The sequence below is a fragment of the Mytilus edulis genome, chromosome 3, assembly GCF_963676685.1.
Source record: "Mytilus edulis chromosome 3, xbMytEdul2.2, whole genome shotgun sequence".
Taxonomy (NCBI): Eukaryota; Metazoa; Mollusca; class Bivalvia; order Mytilida; family Mytilidae; genus Mytilus; species Mytilus edulis.
In genome coordinates, this window is record NC_092346.1 from 50,331,873 (window position 1) to 50,355,832 (window position 23,960).

The 23,960-nt window shown below is 31.5% G+C and overlaps 2 protein-coding genes across 12 annotated transcripts in view; one reads left to right on the forward strand and one right to left on the reverse strand.

Annotated features, from left to right (window-relative positions):
* Positions 1–2,405: 2,405 nt before the first annotated feature.
* LOC139516735 (serum paraoxonase/arylesterase 1-like) lies at positions 2,406–15,032 on the reverse strand. 4 transcript variants are annotated; one of them, XM_071307013.1, is made up of 9 exons: positions 14,701–15,032; positions 11,230–11,300; positions 10,577–10,632; positions 9,026–9,215; positions 8,529–8,652; positions 7,843–8,043; positions 7,081–7,162; positions 6,272–6,403; positions 2,406–4,722 (listed from the first exon to the last, which is right to left on the reverse strand). In XM_071307013.1, exons 1-9 carry the CDS (start codon positions 14,763–14,765, stop codon positions 4,552–4,554), a joined length of 1,092 nt encoding a protein of 363 aa, XP_071163114.1. In that variant the 5' UTR covers positions 14,766–15,032; the 3' UTR covers positions 2,406–4,551. The 4 variants fall into 4 exon arrangements, with proteins under 4 accessions (XP_071163114.1, XP_071163113.1, XP_071163117.1 ...); XM_071307012.1 differs by lacking the exon at positions 10,577–10,632 and adding an exon at positions 10,684–10,739 and having other exon boundaries at positions 14,701–14,839; XM_071307016.1 differs by lacking the exons at positions 10,577–10,632; positions 11,230–11,300; positions 14,701–15,032 and adding an exon at positions 10,470–10,527.
* Positions 15,033–15,039: 7 nt separating this feature from the next.
* The window catches only part of LOC139516734 (protein sprint-like), a 54,965-nt gene continuing 46,044 nt past the window's right edge, over positions 15,040–23,960 (forward strand). For 2 of the 8 annotated variants that reach the window (XM_071307000.1, XM_071307006.1), the window contains exon 1: positions 15,040–15,162. The gene's annotated coding sequence lies outside the window, so the exon portion shown is untranslated. The remainder of the gene's footprint in view (positions 15,163–23,960) is intronic. The other 6 variants (XM_071307003.1, XM_071307007.1, XM_071307005.1 and 3 more) reach the window with 5 other exon arrangements.

The window sequence follows — 23,960 nt, forward strand, 5'->3', positions numbered from 1 at the left end:
TATGACAGTGGTTTATAGTTCTTGTATAGAATGTCCCTGTTGTATGACAGTGGTTTATAGTTCTTGTATAGACTGTCCCTGTTGTACGACAGTGGTTTATAGTTCTTGTATAGAATGTCCCTGTTGTACGACAGTGGTTTATAGTTCTTGTATAGAATGTCCCTGTTGTATGACAGTGGTTTATAGTTCTTGTATAGAATGTCCCTGTTGTATGACAGTGGTTTATAGTTGTTGTATAGAATGTCCCTGTTGTACGACAGTGGTTTATAGTTCTTGTATAGAATGTCCCTGTTGTATGACAGTGGTTTATAGTTCTTGTATAGACTGTCCCTGTTGTATGACAGTGGTTTATAGTTCTTGTATAGAATGTCCCTGTTGTATGACAGTGGTTTATAGTTCTTGTATAGAATGTCCCTGTTGTATGACAGTGGTTTATAGTTCTTGTATAGAATGTCCCTGTTGTATGACAGTGGTTTATAGTTCTTGTATAGAATGTCCCTGTTGTATGACAGTGGTTTATAGTTGTTGTATAGAATGTCCCTGTTGTATGACAGTTGTTTATAGTTGTTGTATAGAATGTCCCTGTTGTATGACAGTGGTTTATAGTTCTTGTATAGAATGTCCCTGTTGTACGACAGTGGTTTATAGTTCTTGTATAGAATGTCCCTGTTGTATGACAGTGGTTTATAGTTCTTGTATAGAATGTCCCTGTTGTACGACAGTGGTTTATAGTTCTTGTATAGAATGTCCCTGTTGTACGACAGTGGTTTATAGTTCTTGTATAGAATGTCCCTGTTGTATGACAGTGGTTTATAGTTCTTGTATAGAATGTCCCTGTTGTATGACAGTTGTTTATAGTTCCGTTGTATTGATAATATTATGTGAGCCACACAAACAAACAACCATTATCATGTTCACATCAATGCATCTATAATTTGAATAAGCAGAGGGGGATATAGAGGGTATTTTCAGACCTCCCCCCTTTTGTGGGAACAAATTAGTTGATTATATAGGGAATCACTGAAGCATGACTGGAAGAGCCCCCTCTTAGTTAGTCAGTGCCCCCCTTATGAAAATTTCTGGATCCGCCACTGATCAGTACTCTTCTTGACAAAGTACTTTTTTAGATCTTAGACAATAATCTCAAATCCGAGATGCCAATTTCACCAGTAAATGTTTTAAAAGTCCAAAACCTGTTACAAACATTGCATAAAGAGCTGATATAACGAAAAAAATTAAAGCTTAGCCCACACAAGCTATACTTGAGGAAGATTCAGTCATAAAGGTAGCTGGGGGTTAAAAAAATACGTACAATTATTCAATAATTTGTCAAACTGTAGTTTACTTCATGCCTTTTTCAAAAATGTAACAAAAAGTATGTGCAAAAATGAAAAAAAGTAAAATTTGTCATTTTGTTTAAACATATTTGAATATAGTGGATTGGGAAACAAGTTATTGCAACTTATATAAATCCCTTTCCACTTTGCAAGTGCGAGTACTGCCTTACCCTGATTTTTCGCAAGATATATGGCTCTCCCTTAACACGGGTCAGCCATTTATCCTCCCTTTCCGACGGACTATCATCGTTTCCTCAAGACCATACTCGCAAATGTTGTCAAGGGAAGAGCTGAAAATTCAGTCTCTGATATTTTCTCACCAGAGCTGAGATCCAACCAGGAACCTTTGTGTTAGTAGTCTGATAAACTAAACCACAGCTCTCTACTCCTATAAACAGTCATCTGACAGTTTTGACGTATATGGACAACTAGTCTATCTAGCTAAATATTTTGAACATTTAATCGTTTGAAAAGATTTTTAACTTTTCAAGAAGGTTTTAAAATAATAGACAAAACTTGTATTTTACCCCTATGTTCTATTTTCAGCCATGACAGCCATGTTAGTTGCCAGGCGGTGTCATCAGACACATTTTTTTTTTAAAATAGATACCCCAATGGTCATGATGATGTTTGTGGCCATGTTTGGTTTAATTTGGCTTTGTAATTTCAGAGAAGATTTATGTAAAAGTTAACAATCAACAATGGATGCCAGAAATTTTTTTTATAAATTTCATAGTAAAATATTTTTTTTAAAGATAGAGAGAAAAAATCACCCAAAAAAAAATACAGAAAGGAAGAAACCCAATCCAAACTCTCTTATATGACATATCAGATGTCTTTCTAACAATTTTGATCTGAGCGTCACTGATGAGTCTTATGCAGATGAAACCTGTGTCTGACATATCAAATTATAAGTCTGGTACCAGCAATACCTTTGATAACTATGGACATATTCCTATCACTATAATGAATGCAAACACTTTTAAAAACTATTGCTCAATCATGAATATTCTGTGAAATAAAACTAATCCTGAAAACTGAAATGGAGGCATTTTCACTCAATTACAATGAAAAGTATTTCAAAAGATTTTTAATTCACAAATATATATAGATGTATTACATATTTTAATAAATACATAAAATGTAACTCTTAATATTTATCACAACAATATGTTCACATCAATAACAATTCAAGGTCATTTCTAAAACTAAAATTATTATCATATAAATGAAAACAGCACTAAGGAAAACAATCATTTGAATCATTTTGATTCTTAATGAAAAACAATGTAAAGCACATTTATCAAAAGGCAGTATAAAATATATACATCAAACACAAATTACTAGAAATCAATCAAAGTTTTCACACTACAGAAGAGCAAGAATTTCAGGATTTGATTTACTCTCTGACAGCATCAATTGCAATATGAATACGAATTAAACTTATAACTATATTTAAGGAATAAAATATTTGAATTACAAAATATGTAAATAGGGCTAAGTTTTGACTGTTAACAATCTATAAATACAACACAAAAATCTTGATCGAAATCCTTTATATTTAATATTATCGAAATCTATCCTTTTTTAAGAAAAAAAAAAAACAATTTGCAATAAATAAAATTTGTAGGATTTCCAACCTTAAGAAATAAAACAAGAGTAACTAGTCATGGCAAACATTTACATGGAGGGAAAAGTACAATTTGCAATAAATAAAATTTGTAGGATTTCCAACCTTAAGAAATAAAACAAAAGTAACTAGTCATGGCAAACATTTACATGGAGGGAAAGGTATAATTTGCAATAAATATAATTTGTAGGATTTCCAACCTTAAGAAATAAAACAAGAGTAACTAGTCATGGCAATCATTTACATGGAGGGAAAAGTACTGTTCACTGCTGAGTTACAAAGTGCAACTGCAAACACAAATATAAATGGACAACAAATTGTGATTTATCTTCATACAAATCATAAAAATCCTTTTACAAAACTTCTATAAATTTTAAAACTAAGTGCTTGTGAGCACTGCATGATAGGTTGTTAATTTTTTTGTCAAGTATAATATAAAATATATTTATACATGTATCAAACATTTCCTTCATAATTCATTGTTCACAACACTTTTTTCTCTCACAAACATGACAATTCACATAACAGTCAATACACATAATAAATATTGGAATCCTATTATATTGAAATGTAAAAAAACTTTTAAAATCTGCAATATTGGAAGTTACTATCATATTTCAATATCAAATAATTTGAAAACATTGGTTTGACATTAAATTTTATACTAGCTCAACATTCTATATGTTTATTCATTTGTCAATGTTTATTTTTTTCTCTTTTAATATAAATTAATGTTATTTTCATATGTTTATCGTAACATCTGTCACACTGTACGATGTACATTGTCTCATGGTGTGTATCATTGATATGTTCATACTTAAAAATTAACTGTTAACAAAATTTTGAATTTTTGAAATACTAAGGCTTTTCTACTTCAGGAATAGATTACCTTAGCTATATTTGGCAACACTTTTAGGAATATTGGTCCTCAATCAGGGGTCGAATTTAAGCTTTTTTGTGCACTGGCCAGATGGACCAGTGGACTAAAAATCTACTGGTCCGGCTCCAAATCTACTGGTCCTGCAAAAATGACATGCATTTGACAACTTTATCAACAGTGATACTTAGTATCCCCGTATTTGATGTCGCAAGTAAATTGTTTTGTAAACAAACCGAGATTGTGAAGCAATCAGTAATTTTTATCTGCAAATTTCTACTGGTCTGCTGGACCAACAGCTGACAAAATCTACTGGTCTCAGACCACCGGACCAGTGCTAATTTGACCCCTGTCCTCAATGCTCTTCAACTTCGTACTTTGAAAGTTAAGTTTTCTATAGACTTTGCAAAATGTGGTCCTTGGTGAAATAAAAACAACCTTAATATGCTCTCATTGAATGAAAAAAGGCATTGCTGTTGCAGGTCTATGCAAATAAAAATAGACCTATTTCTGAATTTTTACAATTAATATAAATCTGGTCCTCAAACTGATAATATGCTTTTCATGGCTTTCCAAAAAACACAATAAAAGCAGATATATTTCTTCACAACATACAGGTAACAGTCATTCAATTACCTACATGAACATATTCCATATAGTAGGACTTCTTTGTATTCATTAGCTGCAGGGAAAACAAAGCATTACAATCAATCCATCCAACGTACTTCACAATACAATAACTTATGTTGGACTGTTCCTACCAACATAGCGTCCTTATACAATGAGGCCACTGTAGATGCACTCAGCATTTGACCATCATCACTTAAAACTTCTGTCATCTTAGTCACAACTCCATCTTTCATGTGAAGTTTAATGACCTGTAAGCAAAAAAGTAATATAAGTTTTCAAAAGTATAAAATTCTAAAGGATTCAATGCACAAGTGTAGCTTTATCAAAAAGTAAAATCCAATAAAAATACTGAACTCAGGGACAAATCAAATAGGAAAGTCCCTTATCATGGCAAAATCAAATGACAAAACACATCAAAAACCAAAAGCTTGCAAAGAATTCAGCTTAATAGATGGTAGGGAAGGTCTTAAACCTGCTGTAACATTAATATTCAGAATAGCAATAAAGAAAACTCTTTGATTTTTGTGTTGTGTTTTAAAACCTGTCATTTTTGTTGTTAACAGGCTCTAGCAAAGAACTAAGCTTAGACAGATGCTGAGGTTTTTTTAAACCTTCTGTGACAAAAACATTTTGCTATGTGTAGAAGGCCTTATTGTGATACTGAGATTAAGAAACAGCAATTAAGAAAGTGCTTCTTTTTTATTTCCTGTTTAAAATGCTGTTTACAAGTTCTGCCTATCTATTATAAATTTCAAGACTAGAAAATTAGTCAAAAATGGTCATTTAAGGGCAATAACTCTTTTAAGGAGTCATTTGATCATTTTGGTGGAAATAGATAGGTGGGAAATCAATTTTGAGTATGTTGCCTCTTACATTTTCTCAAATGTTTCTTTGTTGAGGTTTTCAAGATATTTAAATAATTTGATCTTGTTTTTAATAACAGTGAACATTCTTTCAATCTTTGACATAATATAAATTAGTAGTTTTACTAGTAGGTCTTTTTTTGCCCATAATACTGGTATTTTATCTCTAAGTTCTATGTACCATTTGTCAATCAACTGATCCAAACTTAAAGGTTTTTTTTTATTTCTAAAAAAAAATAGTTGAACTCCATCATATGTACATGTGTTTGTTCCAAGTCAGAAACCTGGTCAGTTGTTGTCTTTTGCTATATTTAAATCTTTTTTATGCCCCAGTTATGGGCATTTTGTTTTCTGGTCTGTGTATCCGTTTGTCCTTCCGTTCATCTCTCTGTCTGTTTGTTCATCTGTCTCCCTTCAGGTTAAACTTTTTGGTCAAGGTAGTTTTTGATGAAGTTGAAGTCCAATCAACTTAAAACTTAGAACACATGTTCCCTATAATATGATCTTTCTAATTTAAATGCCAAATTAGAGTTTTGAACCCAATTTCAAGGTCTACTGAACATAGAAAATGATAGTGAGTGGGGCACCCATGTACTATCAACACATTCTTTATTTATCATATTGCAAACTGTTTTTGTCACTTGATAGTCTCTGTTAAATTTATTCACTACTCTTTAAGACTTTTGGTGATTAAAAGCTTGACATATTGCATGGACAATTGTCTTTTGATAGAGATTGTATGTTGTGTTTGCTTTTTTGTGCAATCAAGATTCTACTTGAATTTAACTTCACATCTACTTTTAATAATATCAATTATATATATCCTGAAAAAAATGGCCATCCAGATGGGTCAACCTTTTTCATGAAAATCAATTGAACATCAAGATAAAAAGAATTCATCAACTTCTTAGTGGCTTCACACATTTTACATTACCTGTGAAGGAGCTGGACTTTCTGGATCATCTAAATGTTTTAAGGCTTGCCATGCTATAGGATGAGCACCTAGCAGCACATTACCATCTTTATCCAAAGTGGGATTGTCTATTCCTGTTTTTACATCAAATTCCTGAAATAAATACTTTATCGTTTATTCATGTATTTATGTGTGATAACATTAAAATGTTAAAAATGTTTTTGTACTGTGCAGTGTACAACTAACACATGCATCACACAATCGAATTAAGGGGGTACAGAACATATAAGGGAGTAAACTCCTTAAAATCAGCTGAGTGTTTTAATCACTCACTATTAATATTAAGGAGAAATCAAGCTTTTCAACAATCAAAATTAGTGTTCGTCAAATTGCTTTATATCCAACCAAATTATTTCTGGTAATTGTATAGATCAAATTTCAGTCAAAGAGTTGGATACCCCCTTAAAGACAGGAACTATAAACAGACCTATCAAAATTTTAAAATAGTTCCACTGCCATCATTTAACCATTTCAACAATATAAATTCAAACAAGGCTTTTTTAAAGGCCACAGTTTTAAGTTCTACTTTAGTTAAAATAGCAGTCATTGGAAAGACTTCCTTTCGAACCCCCTTGATGTATGTCTATGTTTATTACGGCAAGAGAAGGTTCCCAGAGGCTCTATCCACTTTATTTTTTACAGTGTTAGAATCATTCACAAAAATTATAAAGGGAATTTATGTACCAACTGGACCAAATCAGCAAACATTTCTACATTATTAATTATAATAACAAATTGACTTTGGGAGAATAAAAATAAAACTGTAATACCTGGTATCTTTTAACTGTTCCATTTTTCTGTCTTTTAAAAGTATGGAATTTCTTTGGGACTGGCTCTGCCATGTACAAATATCTGAAAAAGAGTGGAGATGCCAAAGGTCTGTAAGCCTGTAAATAAATCTATATATCTACTTCAAGCTATCTTTAAGTCTAGGACTTTATAATCCACTTCACAGTGATTTAATTCTGCAATTTTCTTAATTACTTGATGTAGTACTATAGTGTAATAAATTTATTACACTATAGTACTACATCAAGTAATTAAGAAAATTGCAAAATTAAATCACTGTGAAGTGGATTATACAAAATGCCCATATATGGGGCATAAAAATAATCAAAATTAAAAGTTTTACATATTTGCAACAATTCATATTTGACATATCAATAAAGCACTGTGTTCAGTCTTTTTACAGGTACTTAAGAACACTATAGTTTATGTTTGTGATCTTGTACAACCTGGAATATTATTTTCCTGCAATCGTATATCTACTAAAGTGCTACCAGTAATTGTGATAATGAAATTCTGATGATATCTACCTAGAGACCATGTAGGGGGCATTTTACTATGGATTTTTTTTGTGTTTAAAAATAAATATATTAAACTCCATACTAATATTTACGACAAAAGAGAGGATTTTTCATTCCATACCGTTGACATCTGCAATTAATTCACTTGGTCAATAATAAGCTAGTACAAAACAGTGCTAAAAATGCTATCATATAAGGAAGAAGTGGCAAGAGTTTTGTTCTTACTTCTGATCACGTGATAACATCAGACCATTTGTTGTAACAAAGCCTTCATATTGTTTGTGGTATGCTTTCCCATCATAATACATTATATTTCCATAGGCTAATGGTAGGACCATCTCTAATAGGTGAAGAAGTCCATTCTTATAGTAGGCATAATTGGTGAAGTAAAAACTATTTTCACTGTCCATTGCTACATCATTTAAACTGAAATGAAAGTCAATCAAAAACCATAAATCTACATTCTACAAGTAAATTGAGAAATAATTCAATACAGACACACTTTAGTCTGAGAGAACATGATTATTTATTAGTTGTATGGTATTTGGATTTGAACTTGCTGTCATTTACTGTAAGTACTTTCAGATTTGTATTTTGTCTTTTTTTCTTCAACTGATAGTCTGTTCTTATGTTGTACATGTACTGTTACACCACTGATCCAGGTAAGGGGGAGGGTTTAAAATTAGCAAATATGTTAAACCCTGTAAAATTCTTTGTGGTGGATAGTTGTTTCATTGGCCATCATACCACATCTCCTTTTTCTTTTATAATGGGAAAATTGGTTTTTTAAATATAGCTTTTTTTTAAACACATTTCCTGTTTTAAATTTTCAAAAGATTGAAAAACAAACTAAATTTACAAATAGTTTCACCTCATAATTTTTTTAATTGCTAAGTGTCTTTAACACTTACTAGTGTATGTTTGGGTCTCTGTAAGTCTGGACATGCTTCAGCTGTTTATCTTTAGCTATGAACAGGAACTTTTCTAGGCTATCCCCTTTGGATCCATGGTTAACCACCATTACTGTAACTTTATCTTAAAAAATACAAATATAAATAATTAAATTGTCATCTGGTACACATGCTAGTCTGCCATTAAAGACTACAAGTTGACCTCTAGATGTCTTTTTCTATATAATTGTGTTATTTACCCTACAAAGTAGTTGAATTGTCCCATGAGAGTAATAATACAATATAGTAACTTCTAAATATAATGTGATAATAGCAAACACTTTTAATACAAAGATACTGTTGATTCATAGAATACAAAATTTTGATAATAAGTTAGTGGTTATACATTTTTGTTATAAGACTACTTTCAATATATTGAAATAAAAATCTGTATTTTTTAAAGATTTTAAAATAAATTTAAACAAAGTGATCAGAACTTTTTGGTTCACAAACATTACCTTTATTGTCTTTCCACAAACTAATGCCATGTGGACCAAAATCAGACTGGTTGAACTGGTCTCCAACAATAGTTAGTTCTTCTATGCCTTTATCTGGATGATTAAAATCAAACAAATATATTCGTCCTTTTCTATTGTGCTTCTTGTGGTATGCATGAACTGTAGGAGAAGCTGAGGGCATAACAAGACCCTAAAACAAAAAATCCTTGTAGAAAAAGTACTTACTGTTCATACATTATTATTAATTTCTATTTAAAATGGACACACCTTGGATTTATTTATTTTTGTGGGTACCAATTTTCTTGGAGTGAGGGAAACTTACATAATGTGGATTTATTTATTTTTGTGGGTACCTGTAACCAATTTTCTTGGATTGTGGGAAACTTGCATATTCGTGGATATTCAAATTCGTGGTTTTAGCAAAGTCTGCATACATTCCTTTAGAAAATTTGTAATTGTTGAACATTTAAATTCAAGGTTCCGCTGTATCAACAATATCCACAAAAATTAGTATCCAAACGAAAATATATGAATCCACAGTATCAATTTGATACAGTCAAAAAAATTGATAATGATAAGTAAGTAAGTAAGTAAGTAATTTTATATTGGTTTGAAATCCAAAATTACAGGATTGATACCAAGACAATACAAAACATACAAACATATATCTCATATCAAATTCATAAACATGATATGTCATTTGGTGTTTGACTATGGAAGATGTTACATGTAGTACTCATTGGTGTTTGACTATGGAAGATGTTACATGTAGTACTCATTACAATCTTCAAGATGGTGTTCATAGTGACTGAGTTAACTACATGTAATTTGGTCAATGATTGAGAGTTTGCAATTATAAATTATACCACATCCTTATATTATCTCCATAATTTATATAGATCAATCCAATTGCACTGTCCATTAAAGGTACAATAGATCTCAATAACAGGCATCATTCTGGTAAAAGACCCTAAAAATTACCTCACTGTAAGACTTGTTCCCCTTGATATTTTCAGTCATTAATATAAGTGAACCAAGGGCAATAACTCAGGACAATTCTATACATACTGATGTTATAAGTGTTATACCATTAGGTAATGTCCCCATGTCTTATTTCATATAATAACCAAGGGCAATAACTCAGAGCAATACTATACATACTGATGTAATAAGTGTTATACCATTAGGTAATGTCCCCATGTCTTATTTCATATAATAACCAAGGGCAATAACTCAGAGCAATACTATACCTACTGATGTAATAAGTGTTATACCATTAGGTAATGTCCCCATGTCTTATTTCATATAATAACCAAGGGCAATAACTCAGAGCAATACTATACCTACTGATGTAATAAGTGTTATACCATTAGGTAATGTCTCCTGGCATGTCTTATTTCATATAATAACCAAGGGCAATAACTCAGAGCAATACTATACCTACTGATGTAATAAGAGTTAAACCATTAGGTAATGTCCCCATGTCCTCATATCCAATACCTGTAATCCATTTAAACCAAGGGCAATAACTCAGGACAATTCTATACTTACTGATGTAATAAGAGTTAAACCATTAGGTAATGTCTCCATGTCCTCATATCCAATACCTGTAAGCCATTTAAACCAAGGGCAATAACTCAGGACAATTCTATACTTACTGATGTTATAAGAGTTAAACCATTAGGTAATGTCTCCATGTCCTCATATCCAATTCCTGTAATCAAATATAATAAATATAATAGTAAAAATATATGTTATAACTGCCACCTAAAGCAACAAAACTTCAATTTTGCTGTACCATGGATTCAAAAGCTCACTTTCATTCCTAATAGATATCTTTTAAAATATGTAGAAAATCAAATACTAATTGTTTTGTGTTTTCTCTTTTTGGTATTAGACTATTCGGCAGTTTTTTAAAACACTGCAAGATGATGAGCCATGTTACAAGGAATGAGTCTTTATAAATTCATTCACTAAGTCACACAAATACTCAGCCTCCCATTTGCAATAGTAAGCTTTTCAATCTAAAAAGCCATAATGGTATTAATTTAGGTCATAAAAGAAGGGTGAAAGATACCAGAAGGACATTCAAACTCATACTGATAGATCGAAAATAAACTGACAACGCCATGGCTTATAAAGAAAAAGACAAACAGACATATAATAGTACACAAGACACAACATAGAAAACTTAAGATCATTACCTTGTCCAGGAACAATTCTACAGGGTCCTGGTGTATGGTTATACACATACTTTAAAATTTCCAAGGTATGTCTGAAACAAACAAAAAAAATATATACAAAGAGGGAAGTTTTAAAAGTTATCATTTTAAAAGGTGACTGCGAGATATCAACCATAAAAGATACATGTTTCAGCATGTTCAGATGTAGTACATACTACATATATTTTATTTCGTTTGAAATTGGTGTTTTCCCGTTTGCTATTAGTGGTAATTATTTATAGATGGGAACTAGTATAACTAGTTCTGCAACAGTATGTACTATTTATAGAGTTTGATGTCGGGTGTATAATGCACGAGGAAAGTTTTGGCGGTTTCTACGGGTGGGATTTAATGGTACTATATAAAGTTTGGCATTTAAATGTAATATTATTGAAGGTGCTCGCAGTTGCGTCGAATTGAAGTTGGTCACATTGGTATATTGACAGTTGCTGCTATGTTTATTACATACGTACAGGCGTTGGAGGTATTAACCCAGGAAAAAGAAAAGATGCGAATGAGAAACAATGTTATATGTCAAGGATTTATATGTCAGTGGTTTGAATCGAAGAAATATGTACAAGAAAGTAAAATAAAATATTGTATCGCAAATGAAAATGATATGTTACTGCGAGCAAATAATCCTATATCTGTGTTTGTTTTGTTTATAGCCTACTGAATTTAGATATTAAATACTTTAAATTCGGACGAGCAGGGCGAGGGAGAATTTAAATACACATTTATTCAATAAATTCAAAAGGCTTATGGGTACTTATTTTTTGATGTTACACTACTACATGTACATAAATATTGAATGTAGGACAGAAAGTCACAGGACAAAAAGTCACAGGACAAAAAGTCACAATTCATTTATTCTGATTATTTTCTTTGAAGAAAAACTGCTTATATTTACAAAAATTTGTACCTTGATTTTCCCTTAAAACACAATGTTGGGTAGTTTTTTTTTTTTATTAAAATGCATGTAGAAGAATAATCGGCGCTATATATCTGACCTTAACTCAAGTCCCTATGGGTAAAAGGTGTAGTGAAAAAATGTTATTATAAAAAATTGAGAATTATGGTATGCTGCAAATGAGACAAACATTTATTAAGACCAAATAAAGTTGATTAAAGGTTCATCATAACAAATGAGCAAATATGGACGTATTTTCACCTCAAAAACTGCTCTGTGAACAGACTTACCTGTGCAGTTTGGAAAGTTTTAAGGCCTGGCATCCACTTTAAAAGTTAAATGCATATGATTTTGTGTTTCAGAAAGATAAAATCCTTTTTGGAATTTGATGGGTATTTTATTTCCCTAAAAATAAACAAACACCTGAATTGCATTTGATACTGTCCACTCAATTACTACCTCTAATTCACCTATAGATCTATGTGTAGATATCTATCGTCCTACTATTGTCCATGTCAATTAAGGACAATCATTAATACAATAGCTCCCCTTACCAAAAAATAAGCCCTGAGGCAAACAGTTGCCGCTAGTTTGCAGCAAACATTGCTGCAAGCTTGCAGCAAACGTTTGCTGCAAACTTGCCGCAACCATTTTACCATGCAAAGGAAGTTTGCGGCAAGCTTGCTGCAAACATAATTATGCAAATTAGATTTGCCGCAAGCTTGCGTTAATTGTTTGTTGCAAACATGCGACAAACTTGCAGGAACTACACATATACCAATGTCATGTGTGTAGACACATTCAATTTATCTCTTTCAACATGTTCAAATTACACAGCAACATTTTTAATATTTTAGTCAATTCCTATCTTTATACAAATGTGGTAGAGTGTTTAGCATTAATATTTATTTTCTTTTAGAATAATTAATATTAATTAGTAGTTTTATTATATGTTTATTAAGAGTTCATCAATTCTTCTATTCTCTTATTTCTTCTTAGTACAGTTCTACTCTATTTTTCTGGTTCATTAGTCAGTCAGTCATGTGTCAGATTATCTTGTCTACTATTGGTCACAGTCATTGAGTTCATAGTTTTTGCCACTCTTTTTGATATACCTTGAGAGAAAGCTTTACATGTAGCAGCCATATTTAAAATAGTTATATAGTTAAATATTCTGGACACTTATTCCATATTAATCAGGGTTGATTTATTTATGTCGTATGAATAAAGCATCTTAAACTTGACGAATCATTTTATTCTGTCCAAGAACCCTATTACACAAACAGTCATTGAAAGAACTCTTGCAAACTCATAATTTTTAAGGAAATACATACATGCATTTGAGTTTTGAAAAAGGGGGCAGGGGTCATTCTCAAATGACATAATATACCAGTATTAAAAAATGAAAAAGGATAAATCTCAAATGTGTCTTGAGTATAAACATGATCATATGATAAAGCTTGGTGATAATTGCATTACAGAATTTGACTTAAGTTTACTAAACATGGTCTTGATGGTGCAGTACTTAAGTTACAAAATTTAAACTTATAATAGCTTAAGTTTTTCAGTCACACATACATGTATATATAGTTGCTTACTTAATTATGTATGATGATAACATTAAATATTTTATTAAAACATGCAGTTGTATGAATTATTTGTACTTACAAAATTACATACTGATTATCCTATATTATTTAACCAAAACGCCTACTTGATCTCTTATATGTGAAATACATTTCCAAACACAACCATCATGACCTAGCCACAATTTCAAATTGTTAGCATCCAGGAAGTGCCAACTTAGCATACCCAGTCAGTATTGTGTAATTCCTGCAATGTTCTGGCCAACATATAGAATGGTCAAAGTTTTCTGCAATCTTGCGGCAAACAAATAGAATGGTCAAAGTTTTCTGCAATCTTGCGGCAAACGTTCTTTATTATTTTAACATTTCTGGCAATCTTATGGCAAACATTAATGTTTCTGCAAACTTGCCGCAGTCTTGCAGCAAAAAGCTGCAATGTTTGCCGGAAGTTTGCAGCTAGCGGAAAACATCTGCAAACACTATTTTCTGTGTTCCTGCAAACAATTCAGTTTCATAAGGGAGAAACCAGTTGTTACCTGAGAGGGAGCATCTCAAAGTTGTATCCCAACTTAGTTTATTTTTAAACCTTATGCAGGAACGAAAAAAAAAAGGCCCATTAAAATCCAAAAAAGATATATTTTATCTTTCTGAAATCTTGAACAGTATATTTAACCAGAGACATACAAATACAGTATACATGTCTCCGATTTAACAGTTAATATATATGTTCTGAAATGCAAAATAGATTTAGTGGGTGCCAGGCCTTAAAACTTTCCAAACTGCACAAGCAAGTCCACAGAGTAGTTTTTTGTGTGAAAGTACAGCCATATTTGTCCATTTGTTATGATGAACCTTAAGCAACTAAATTATGAACTGTCACGACATCAACTGATCATGTATTTTGTACTTGGTCACATATTGTCAACCATTGAACCTTTCGATTATGTACAATCTTACAGAGTTTTAACAATAAACTGTAATATAAGTATTCCAACAACTGCTGCAATTGCTTTCTTGATCATTTTTACGACAGTTCTTCAGCTTTTGTGGTTCTTCAGCGAAGTTCAGGTTATCTCAGGTCATGGGATTTATAGTTGTTAGTGTGTAACTCCGGAAAATGGCGGGAATTAAAACTTGTAAATACTAAAAAGTCTACAATAGAAGAGAAACTAGTTCATTTCACAAATTTGATAATTGTTGTTTATGTTAACAAATCACTGTGGAATCGTCCAGGAAGCATGTCAGTACACATAAAAATTGTGTGAATTGTAAACTCAAGTGGACCAGTTCTTCGTGTTTGTTCCGTTATTGGTCCTTACAAAAGAAAAACGAGTTGTCTCCCATATGTACAATAAAAACTTTTTGATAGTGATTTTCATAAGTTTACACATGGTGCTGATCGATTGTTCTAAATCAACTGTAAGTATATTATCAAGGAAAACTGGTTTATTAAAAACAGTTAACATTTTCTTTCTGATCAAACCTTACTCAGACACTTGCATCAAAGTTTTATTTTTTTGCAATCACAAAACTGAAAAGTAACCATACATGTATACATGCATATAAATCTCTATAGCTATTCAGAGTCGAAAAAGTAGAGAGTGGAAAAGGGTTATTTTAGTGCAACGTGTTTTGCCATCTTTATTTCACGTGCAGCAGTGGAAAAGGTTTGTTATTCACTGTGTTTTGTAAAATCGGTGAAAAGATCAACGTGCAAGACTAAGTTTGTTCATCGCGAAATGCCATTGTTATTTCGCGTTCTTCCGACAGATTCCCCCTCTTTATGCCCATCTATATACAACATCTGTTTAACACTAGTCCAAATAATTATGACGTCTGGCAAGGCTATTTTATTTTTTTCTGGGACGCCTTCCAGACGTAAATAATAGTTTAAACTATTTGTTATCTTTTAAACACATTATGATTATTATAAAGAATAATCAATGGTATCACTATCTTGAACAAATTGAAAAGATCTGTGAAATGGTATACAGATTTTAAAAAGGGGGGGGGGGGGTCCCAACTCAGGACAAAGGTTGGGTTCCAACTATATGTCCCCATTAAAATGCATTAATCGGCCAAAAAAAGGGGGGTCTCAACCCTTGGATCCGCCTATGTATATGTCTACATAATTATGTATATGTAAGTAAAACAAGTTATTAATTCACAAAATTTCCTGGAGCTATGCCCCTTAAAATGCCAAAATTGATAACTGCTTTAGGTTACTTTTTATCAACTTTTACAAGTTATTATGGAATGACATGTAATCATTTGAGTTATATAAAAAAAAATGTTTTCAGTTATACCCTTGACAGCTATTATCTGCATCCTTTGGTTTCTGGTTTATAGTTGTCTCATTTGAAACAATAACACATCTCCTTAGTTACATGTACTTTTCAGAGTATTTAAAGGAATTAATATTTACTGTGTATATACAGTACCTCAATTTTAATTATTGTCCTATATTGCTTGTCAGTATTTTTTTTCCATCCTTATACCAGCCTTAACTCATTATTAATGCTTGTCAGGTTGTCTGGTAACAGAAAAAATGTGTCGGATAAGTAAATGCCAACTTATGCAAGTTTGTCTGATGGAATAAGTGAAATTAATCCTGCCCATTGTTACACCAATTGATTCTTGTTTTGGAACTTACTATGCAACTTTATAGGAGTTGGACATACATAAATTGTTATTTGGATGGAGAGTTGTCTCATTGGCACTTACACCACATCTTCCTATATCTATGTAAACAGTCTATGTATATGTAGATCAATAATAGGGGGCATGGGCTCTAGGGCTCCCTAAATCTGCCTCTGGTAATACATCAAACATGTACTATTTGGATAACCATGATAACATTTATCTAAAATATCTTTTTTAATAATTTTCTTCAGCTAAATGTGAATTCCGAAATAATGTGAAAATAGGCTTTCAGGCTGTGCCAAACTTTTTTAAGGTTTATCTAACCAAAAAAGAAATTTGAAGTTTTCACCTATAACTTCAATGAAAAAAATCTAAAATTCTCTGTCTGACTAACTGATTTTATGTCTGACATTTTGTTTGACAGACAGAGTTTGGGATACACTGGGCATAAAATAACTTACCCTATATATTTCATTCAGAAATTGTCCTGTTTTCTTGTCTCATTACACACAACGTGCACACTATAAAGTAAGGTGGGGGAACATATAGTTTTGACCCAATTTTCAGTCATTTTAGTTCTGGATTCTATCTTTATATCAGATTGCAGCCTTACCCAGATAAATGGTCACAAAATATAAAAGGAGTTTTTCCCTTATGAATTTGCGGTCACTATGTCATAGATCACGGTCATAGTATCAATAAAAGGACAAGAATTTGTGCAATATGTTGGGTAAGAAATAATGAGAAGAAAAACTATGATGATTTATAGATTTAAGTCACTACTTCTTAGGTCAAGGTTATACATATTAAAACATACTTAAATTGGTGAAGAAATGTGGTTTCTGGATGCTACTGTATAGATTTTGAGGACAGTAGAAATGTGACTAGATCAAAAGTCAAGGTTGAAGATTGTACAGGTGGTTGTCTCTTAATCAAATTCTTGATAAGGGATTTGTATTTTACTTATAATGCTACTTTCAGAAATCACAACAGAAAAGAATCATACTATAAAAGTGAACAGAATAAAATATGCTAGCAGGTCACTAAAAACTTATCCCATTTATATAGAAGGGTTATGTATTTGAGCATGCTGACAACAGACAGTTTCTTTATTTCATTTCTTGTTATTTGTTGATTTTCTCATCACAGTTCTATAATTATACTTTTATGACTTTGATGTACTTCACTCATTTTACAGCAGTAATAATGCTAGTTAGTTAGTATGTAATTATGACATCATCAATCTGATCTTCTTTGTTAACAGAACATCAAATACAATATGTAATGTATTGATCATGTTGGAAATGTTTACTACCAGTTTACAAATTAAGTAAGATCAAATACTAAAACCTCTTTATATACAGAAGGTAAATTACTCTGGCTTTTTAGTCTTAATTCAATGTATATTTTTATCTTGCAATCACTGAATCAGACGTAATTATTTTAGAAGTTACAGATATATTTGCTACACCGGCACTTGTCTCTGAAAAAAAGTCCTATATACCTTAGATAAGTGCTTGTGATATATGCAACTACATTTTACTATATTTTTATGTTTTACAAATATTGTCCTCCTGAACTCTATTTCTGGTTAAATGAACAGTTGTTTGTAATTTACTGTATCCATAGGGGTGTGACTCCTCCATTGCATTGCTGTTGAAAATATCCATGGGATAGGTTACATATTAACCCCATCATTTCATTTGCTGAGGAGGTTGTGATACTATAAAAATAATTATAAACTCTAAATAATTTTTTTTTCGAAATATCAGACTTTGTTGAAAGATTTATATCAACATCAAGATTAAATAGGAAAACAATAAAGTAAAAAAATGCTAATTGCAGTATATCGGTGTACAGGTACAATGTTATATACCTATGTCAGACCAGATGTATATACTATTTTCACCAATTTCATTACACGCTTAACTTAACCTTAGTCTTGTACTGTCAGTTCATCTGTATAACATTCTTCATAAAACACGAGAATAACTAGCAGGTAAATAACAAAACTTATTTATTTATACATTTGTATCTTTATATTTTTTTCTTATTTGTTGAAATGGAGCTTTTTGTTTTGTAATATTATATTTTGGTTTTTATTTTGTGGTTTGGTTTTGAATTTACAACTGATTGATAGTGAATTAAAAATGTAAGTTAATTTGAGTCTGAATTTTAATAAATACCTATATATTATTGTTAACAATACGACAATGTTGAAAAAAAGATAATTATCAAAAGTGAACAAGTATATGACAAAAGCTTATCACATCATTTGTGAAGTTTGTGATAAAAAAAATTTGGTTAATGGTCATGTTAATAATGACTCAATTTTGATAGACATTTTCTTGGATTTTATCAATGAATATATGAAACAATTCAACAAGATAACTAACAGTTTGATTTATGTACAAAACAATAAATGAAAAAAAAATATGACCAACAGCAATAAATGACAATGGCTGAGTTACAGGCTTCTGACATGTGACCAGTTAACCTGTTCTTTAATACTTTTTTCACTTTATATTGAATACCTGATTTGAGGTTTTGGTTTAAATAAAAAGATCAGAGCATTTGGAGAAATAGGTCAGCATTTCTCTAAAACTTAGAAATATTGACAGCTCTGCTTGAAATATGATTGTCTAGGACATTTTTTATTTTACCAATAATCCTCTTTTTCATTGGATATAAGTGTATTTGGCATCTAAGGAATAGAATAACCTTTAGTTTAGGTTTTTGAATAGAAAATATATGTAGATTTTTTCAAGATTTCTATCAAGCAAAAGGTTTTTATTCCCGAGAAGTCAATAACTGAAATATTAGCTATAAAGGCTTTGTAAGGTTCTAATATATAATGTTCATTTTTTTAGCAAAATTATACTCACAGGAGTAAACCCAATGCATTATGCAACTAAGAGCAGTTGAAAAGTCAGAGCTAGTTACAAAGAAAACTGTAGCTTCATTGGCGGATCCAGGGGGTTTCAGAGGGTTGGAACGCCCCTTTTTTTGGACAATCAATGCATTTGAATGGGGACATGCAGTGGGAACCCCCCCCCAAATTGTCCTGGGTAAGGACCCCCCTTTTTTTTTTGGCTGGATCTTCCCCTGAGCTTTATAGTCTTTTTGAAATTACCGTTATATTTTTGGCCTTACTTGACACAAAAGTCAAATGACGAGACCAAGTATTAATCCTATAATTTATCAATGCCACCATGTCATCAACATTAAGATTCATCTGTGGTTTAAGTTTTTTTTAGACATCAATAACTTTTTTTTAAACCTTTGTATAATTTGATAAACTTGCATTACACTTCAGAAACAAAATGTAGCATATGAAGCACATTTTGAAAATATTTTCATTTTCTGTATTTTCTGACAATTAGACTACATTTTTACTGCAATTGAAATTAGTTACAGTTCAAAGGTCAAAATGATAATTGTAATTTATGATTTTGTGGGAAAAAGATTTACACTTGATTTTTTTAGAGGTAAACACATACATGTGTGAACATTTAAGAGTGGAAATTCTGGGAAAAAATGCTTATTCCAGCACATAAAGTACATGTACAAGACAAAAACAAAAGTACATTTTATATAGATTCAGTTTTCTGCCACTTTAGTCATATGCGATCAATAAATCAATCTTAGCCACCTCCAAACTTATAATCAAGATATTGTGAAAATATTTATATCTCTGGTTTAGATTTGTTTGTACATGTGTTAATTCTGTGTTAATTTCATGCCCAATGAATACATCAGCTGACCCATCCTTTAGATACACATCTTTCCTTTGAAAAGAGAAACTTTTACATAGGTATATAATAGCTCAAAGTGAAAATTTTATACCTATTTAATAAGTGGAAACAAATTTACCTACCAAGAAGTCGTCAGGATATAATTAGGGACAGAAATTTAAAACGGAAATTGTACAAAGATGTTTAATCTTTAAAGCCTTTACTTAAAACATGTTTTGAAATTTTTTGAATAGGTGTTTTTTTGGGGAAAAACTTGGAAGAAAATTGTCATGCAATCATTTGTATTGTAGATATAGATAGCCAGAATTTTGTTTTATACATCTTTTATTGATTTCTAAACATAGATACATGTTAAAAATGGAAAGGATATAGTTGAAACAAATTCCCTTTACTGTATTAATCTTGTCATATGCTTGTCAGTAACCTTACATACAAATCCACAAGAAAGCTTTAAAAATATTTAAATTTCAATTTTACAAAAATAATGGGACTAAACTTGGAACTTCAGACTTCCTTATGAACTGCTCATATTGACAGAATAAGCATAGACATACATAAAAGGATGTTCAGAAGGTATACTTGCTAGTATTTTTTATGATATGCTAGATTGAATGATGGTCGCTTTACTTTAAATCACCGTCGTTTTATGATATGACTGTATATTCAACTGGATTTTTGTGACAAAAATGTCGGTTAGTGGTTTGGGGATGTACGGCGGGCGGGTGGTTGGGTTTTTTTCTGTTCAGGAGTTATGGTTCTTGAAAGATTGAAAAATTGTGTTACCAGTCATGTTATTGCATTTACTCATGAACCATTCAACCAAAGCTTTTCAAATTTTAATATGTTGTTACTTATGACAAAATGGAGGTCAAGTCTGATATTGAAGATGTTCACTTTCACCGTTCATCAGTTATGGTTCTTGTGATATTGAAAAATGCCAGGACCCGAATAAATATGAATAAATCCGGTTTGCTGTCGCTCTGACAGCCTCTTGTTTATGGTCTAAAATTGAAAATGGAAATGGGGAATATGTCAGAGACAACAACCCGACCAAAGAGTTATGCTTATTTCTCAAAGAGTTATATGCCCCTTGGAAATATTAATTAATTATATGGAAAATTGCATTGTAAGTGCTCTGAACCCTGCAAATCTTTAAGAAATGTATAAAAAGTTTTAAAGAAGCAGATGAGATATGTGCAATCAGGAGAACTTGTCGTGTGTTACTCAGTTCTTATTTCCTTTCAGTGAGATATGACCTGGGATTAAGAAAGCTTTTATTTTCAATAACATTCATATTTTTCTTTAAACCTTAGAGATGTTCCAAGAAAGATATAATTTGATTTGATTGATTAAAGATATTTCACACATCTGAACTTCTGTAAATAAATTACAATAAATGATTGAATATTTAAGACTTATATGATCATTGCAAGAGAGATAACTTATACATCGTAAACTGAAAATGTCAGAATTTCTTACAATTCTCTTTATTTTGGAAATCCACCAGATATAACATTAAATGATAGAATGAATATTTTTTCTTCATCATTATGTATACAGGTTCTGAAGGAACACAATAGTGAAACCAGAACTTTGAACATACTAATAAGAAAAGATGTGGATTATATTACATCTATATAGATAAGGCAGCAACCCAAGACACAAAAAAAACTGAGACATCTATAGAGGTCAATTGATATATGATATACAACAATAGACAGTCCCATGTGTCTATACGATGCTCGCTCGAGTTGATAATTGCCTTGATTCTAGAAAATTAATGAACTTATTGATAAGACACTATAACAGAATCAAAAAAAGACCTTAAGATATACTGTGGATTCATTTATTCTTATTCATATTTCGCCTTCGGTCTCAAGTAATGAATTAGCTTAACTTCTCTATGAGGGGTGAAGCTTACATATAATATCTCTGTTTAAAGAAACAAACTATACCCATAGCTGGCCAGTGACCTTGACCCTAGTATATAAGCACCTGTTCCATAATAACTTGTCATTATTTTTCTAGAGGGGTGAAGTGAACACTTCACTTGAATTCTTTTTAGTTATTTTATTTTTATCTTAAATTTGGGAGAGAGTTACTAAAGTTACATTAACTTGTCTACGATGTACGACAAGTTCTAATGTTATTTTGTTATTTAGAAATAATACTTCCTCAATTGTCTACGATGTATGACAAGTGTTGATGGAAATGAATTTAAAAATTTCTTGTCTACGATGTATGACAAGTGTTCATGGAAATTAATTAAATATTTTATTGTCTACGATGTATGACAATTTTATATATTCATTAAGTTTTTGCCTTAGTACACTACGATGTACGGCACATTTGTTACTTAATTCATACTCCTGTTTGTTAAACAGGTAGATATTTAAAAGTATTTCTATTCACCTGAAGGTCGTGAGTACTCTTCACAATTTACACGTGTTTTACCTGCACAGGTACACATTTTTGTATTACAATGGCTGAATTTGTTTATGCAAATGTATTGTTTTTGCAAGATGTTTAGAATGATGTTTTAGAAATTAAAGATGATAAATTTAATAGGAAAACAAGAGGTATTTTGAATAAATCCTCTTCTTAAACAGTTATAAAACCTAGTAGTTTTATAAAAGATCATAATGGCATGGCAATTGGAAATAATTGACAAAGCAACAGAACCTGTAAAAAGTAAGTTTTTAAATCTAGTGCTACTTGTATAGCTTCAAAATCTACTTGATTTGTGAATGTTTCTCACGAAAGTGCTGTTGAGTTTTAAGATAGGCATGTATATTGATACATTGACTCATTATTATTAATGTAGTAAAGAACCTGTATGAATCATGAGGTTTGAGACAGTTTTACTGCCTTCAACTCAAGCAGAGTTTGTAGAGAAACCTGCTGCTATATGTGATTTTTGCCATTAGAGGCTTACTTTAATGAAGATTTAGTTCTATATTTTGATCTGAACTACTGAAATGATACTGTGTATGCATGTACCTCCTTTTGGAGTTTGTGCCATGGCTGATGATAGTCCAGTCGGAGTTGAATTTGATTCATCTTTTGATCCTGCATTAAGGTTTTCAGAAGCCTTTAAGGCTTCTATTAGTGAGATTAATGGTCCATTATCTCATCCTGTTTGTTGAACAGTTTAATCATGATTTTGCTTTGAAAATCCCAAAATTGTAAATAATACTACCATGTCAGCAAATATAAAATCAGGAAAATATAAAGTTCATAGAGGTAATACTATCACACTGAGAACTGTGACAATCCTAGTGTGTCGAGGATAAATAAAAAATCGAAATGGCACTGCCTAGACAGGCCCACTCTGTGGTTTCAAAGATGCAGGAAACCCAGAGATACTTTATTAAGGGGTTGATCATCACCCCTATTGTTGAGTTGGCTATTTCTTGTTGTAAGAATGGGCCATTGGATCTTGATAGTACAAGGATTTTATTGTAAAATTCTATTTGTTTGTTTGACCATGGGTTTCTGGTTAGACCCATAGGAGATGCTCAGAAATATTTAGATGATAAAACTTATTTGTAATTCTGTTGTGATAGTTGCTTTATCACGTTTCTAGTTATGATTGCATGAAGCAAACTTAGTGTTTATACAATGATTCTGAAGCAAATTCTAGATTCCTTGGAAGAGGTTTCAGGTCTAGCAATTAATTTACTCCCAGCTGTTATGGGAAAGGCAATATCAGTTTTTTAACTGCAGAGGCTCTGTTGGTCAACAGGGCGACTATACTAGTAGGCAATTCCCTTCATTGAGAGGGAGAGGGTTTCAAAAAGGGAACAGGGAATCTCGAAG

Coding starts and splice junctions, on each gene's coding strand:
- LOC139516735 (XM_071307013.1), bottom strand. CDS start 14,765: ATGATCAAGAAAGCAATTGCAGCAGTTGTTGGAATACTTATATTACAG. Junction 11,301..14,700: donor CAGTTTATTGTTAAAACTCT/GTAAGATTGTAC, acceptor TGTTTGTTTCAG/ACATACCTTGGAAATTTTAA. Junction 10,633..11,229: donor TAGAATTGTTCCTGGACAAG/GTAATGATCTTA, acceptor AATGGCTTACAG/GTATTGGATATGAGGACATG.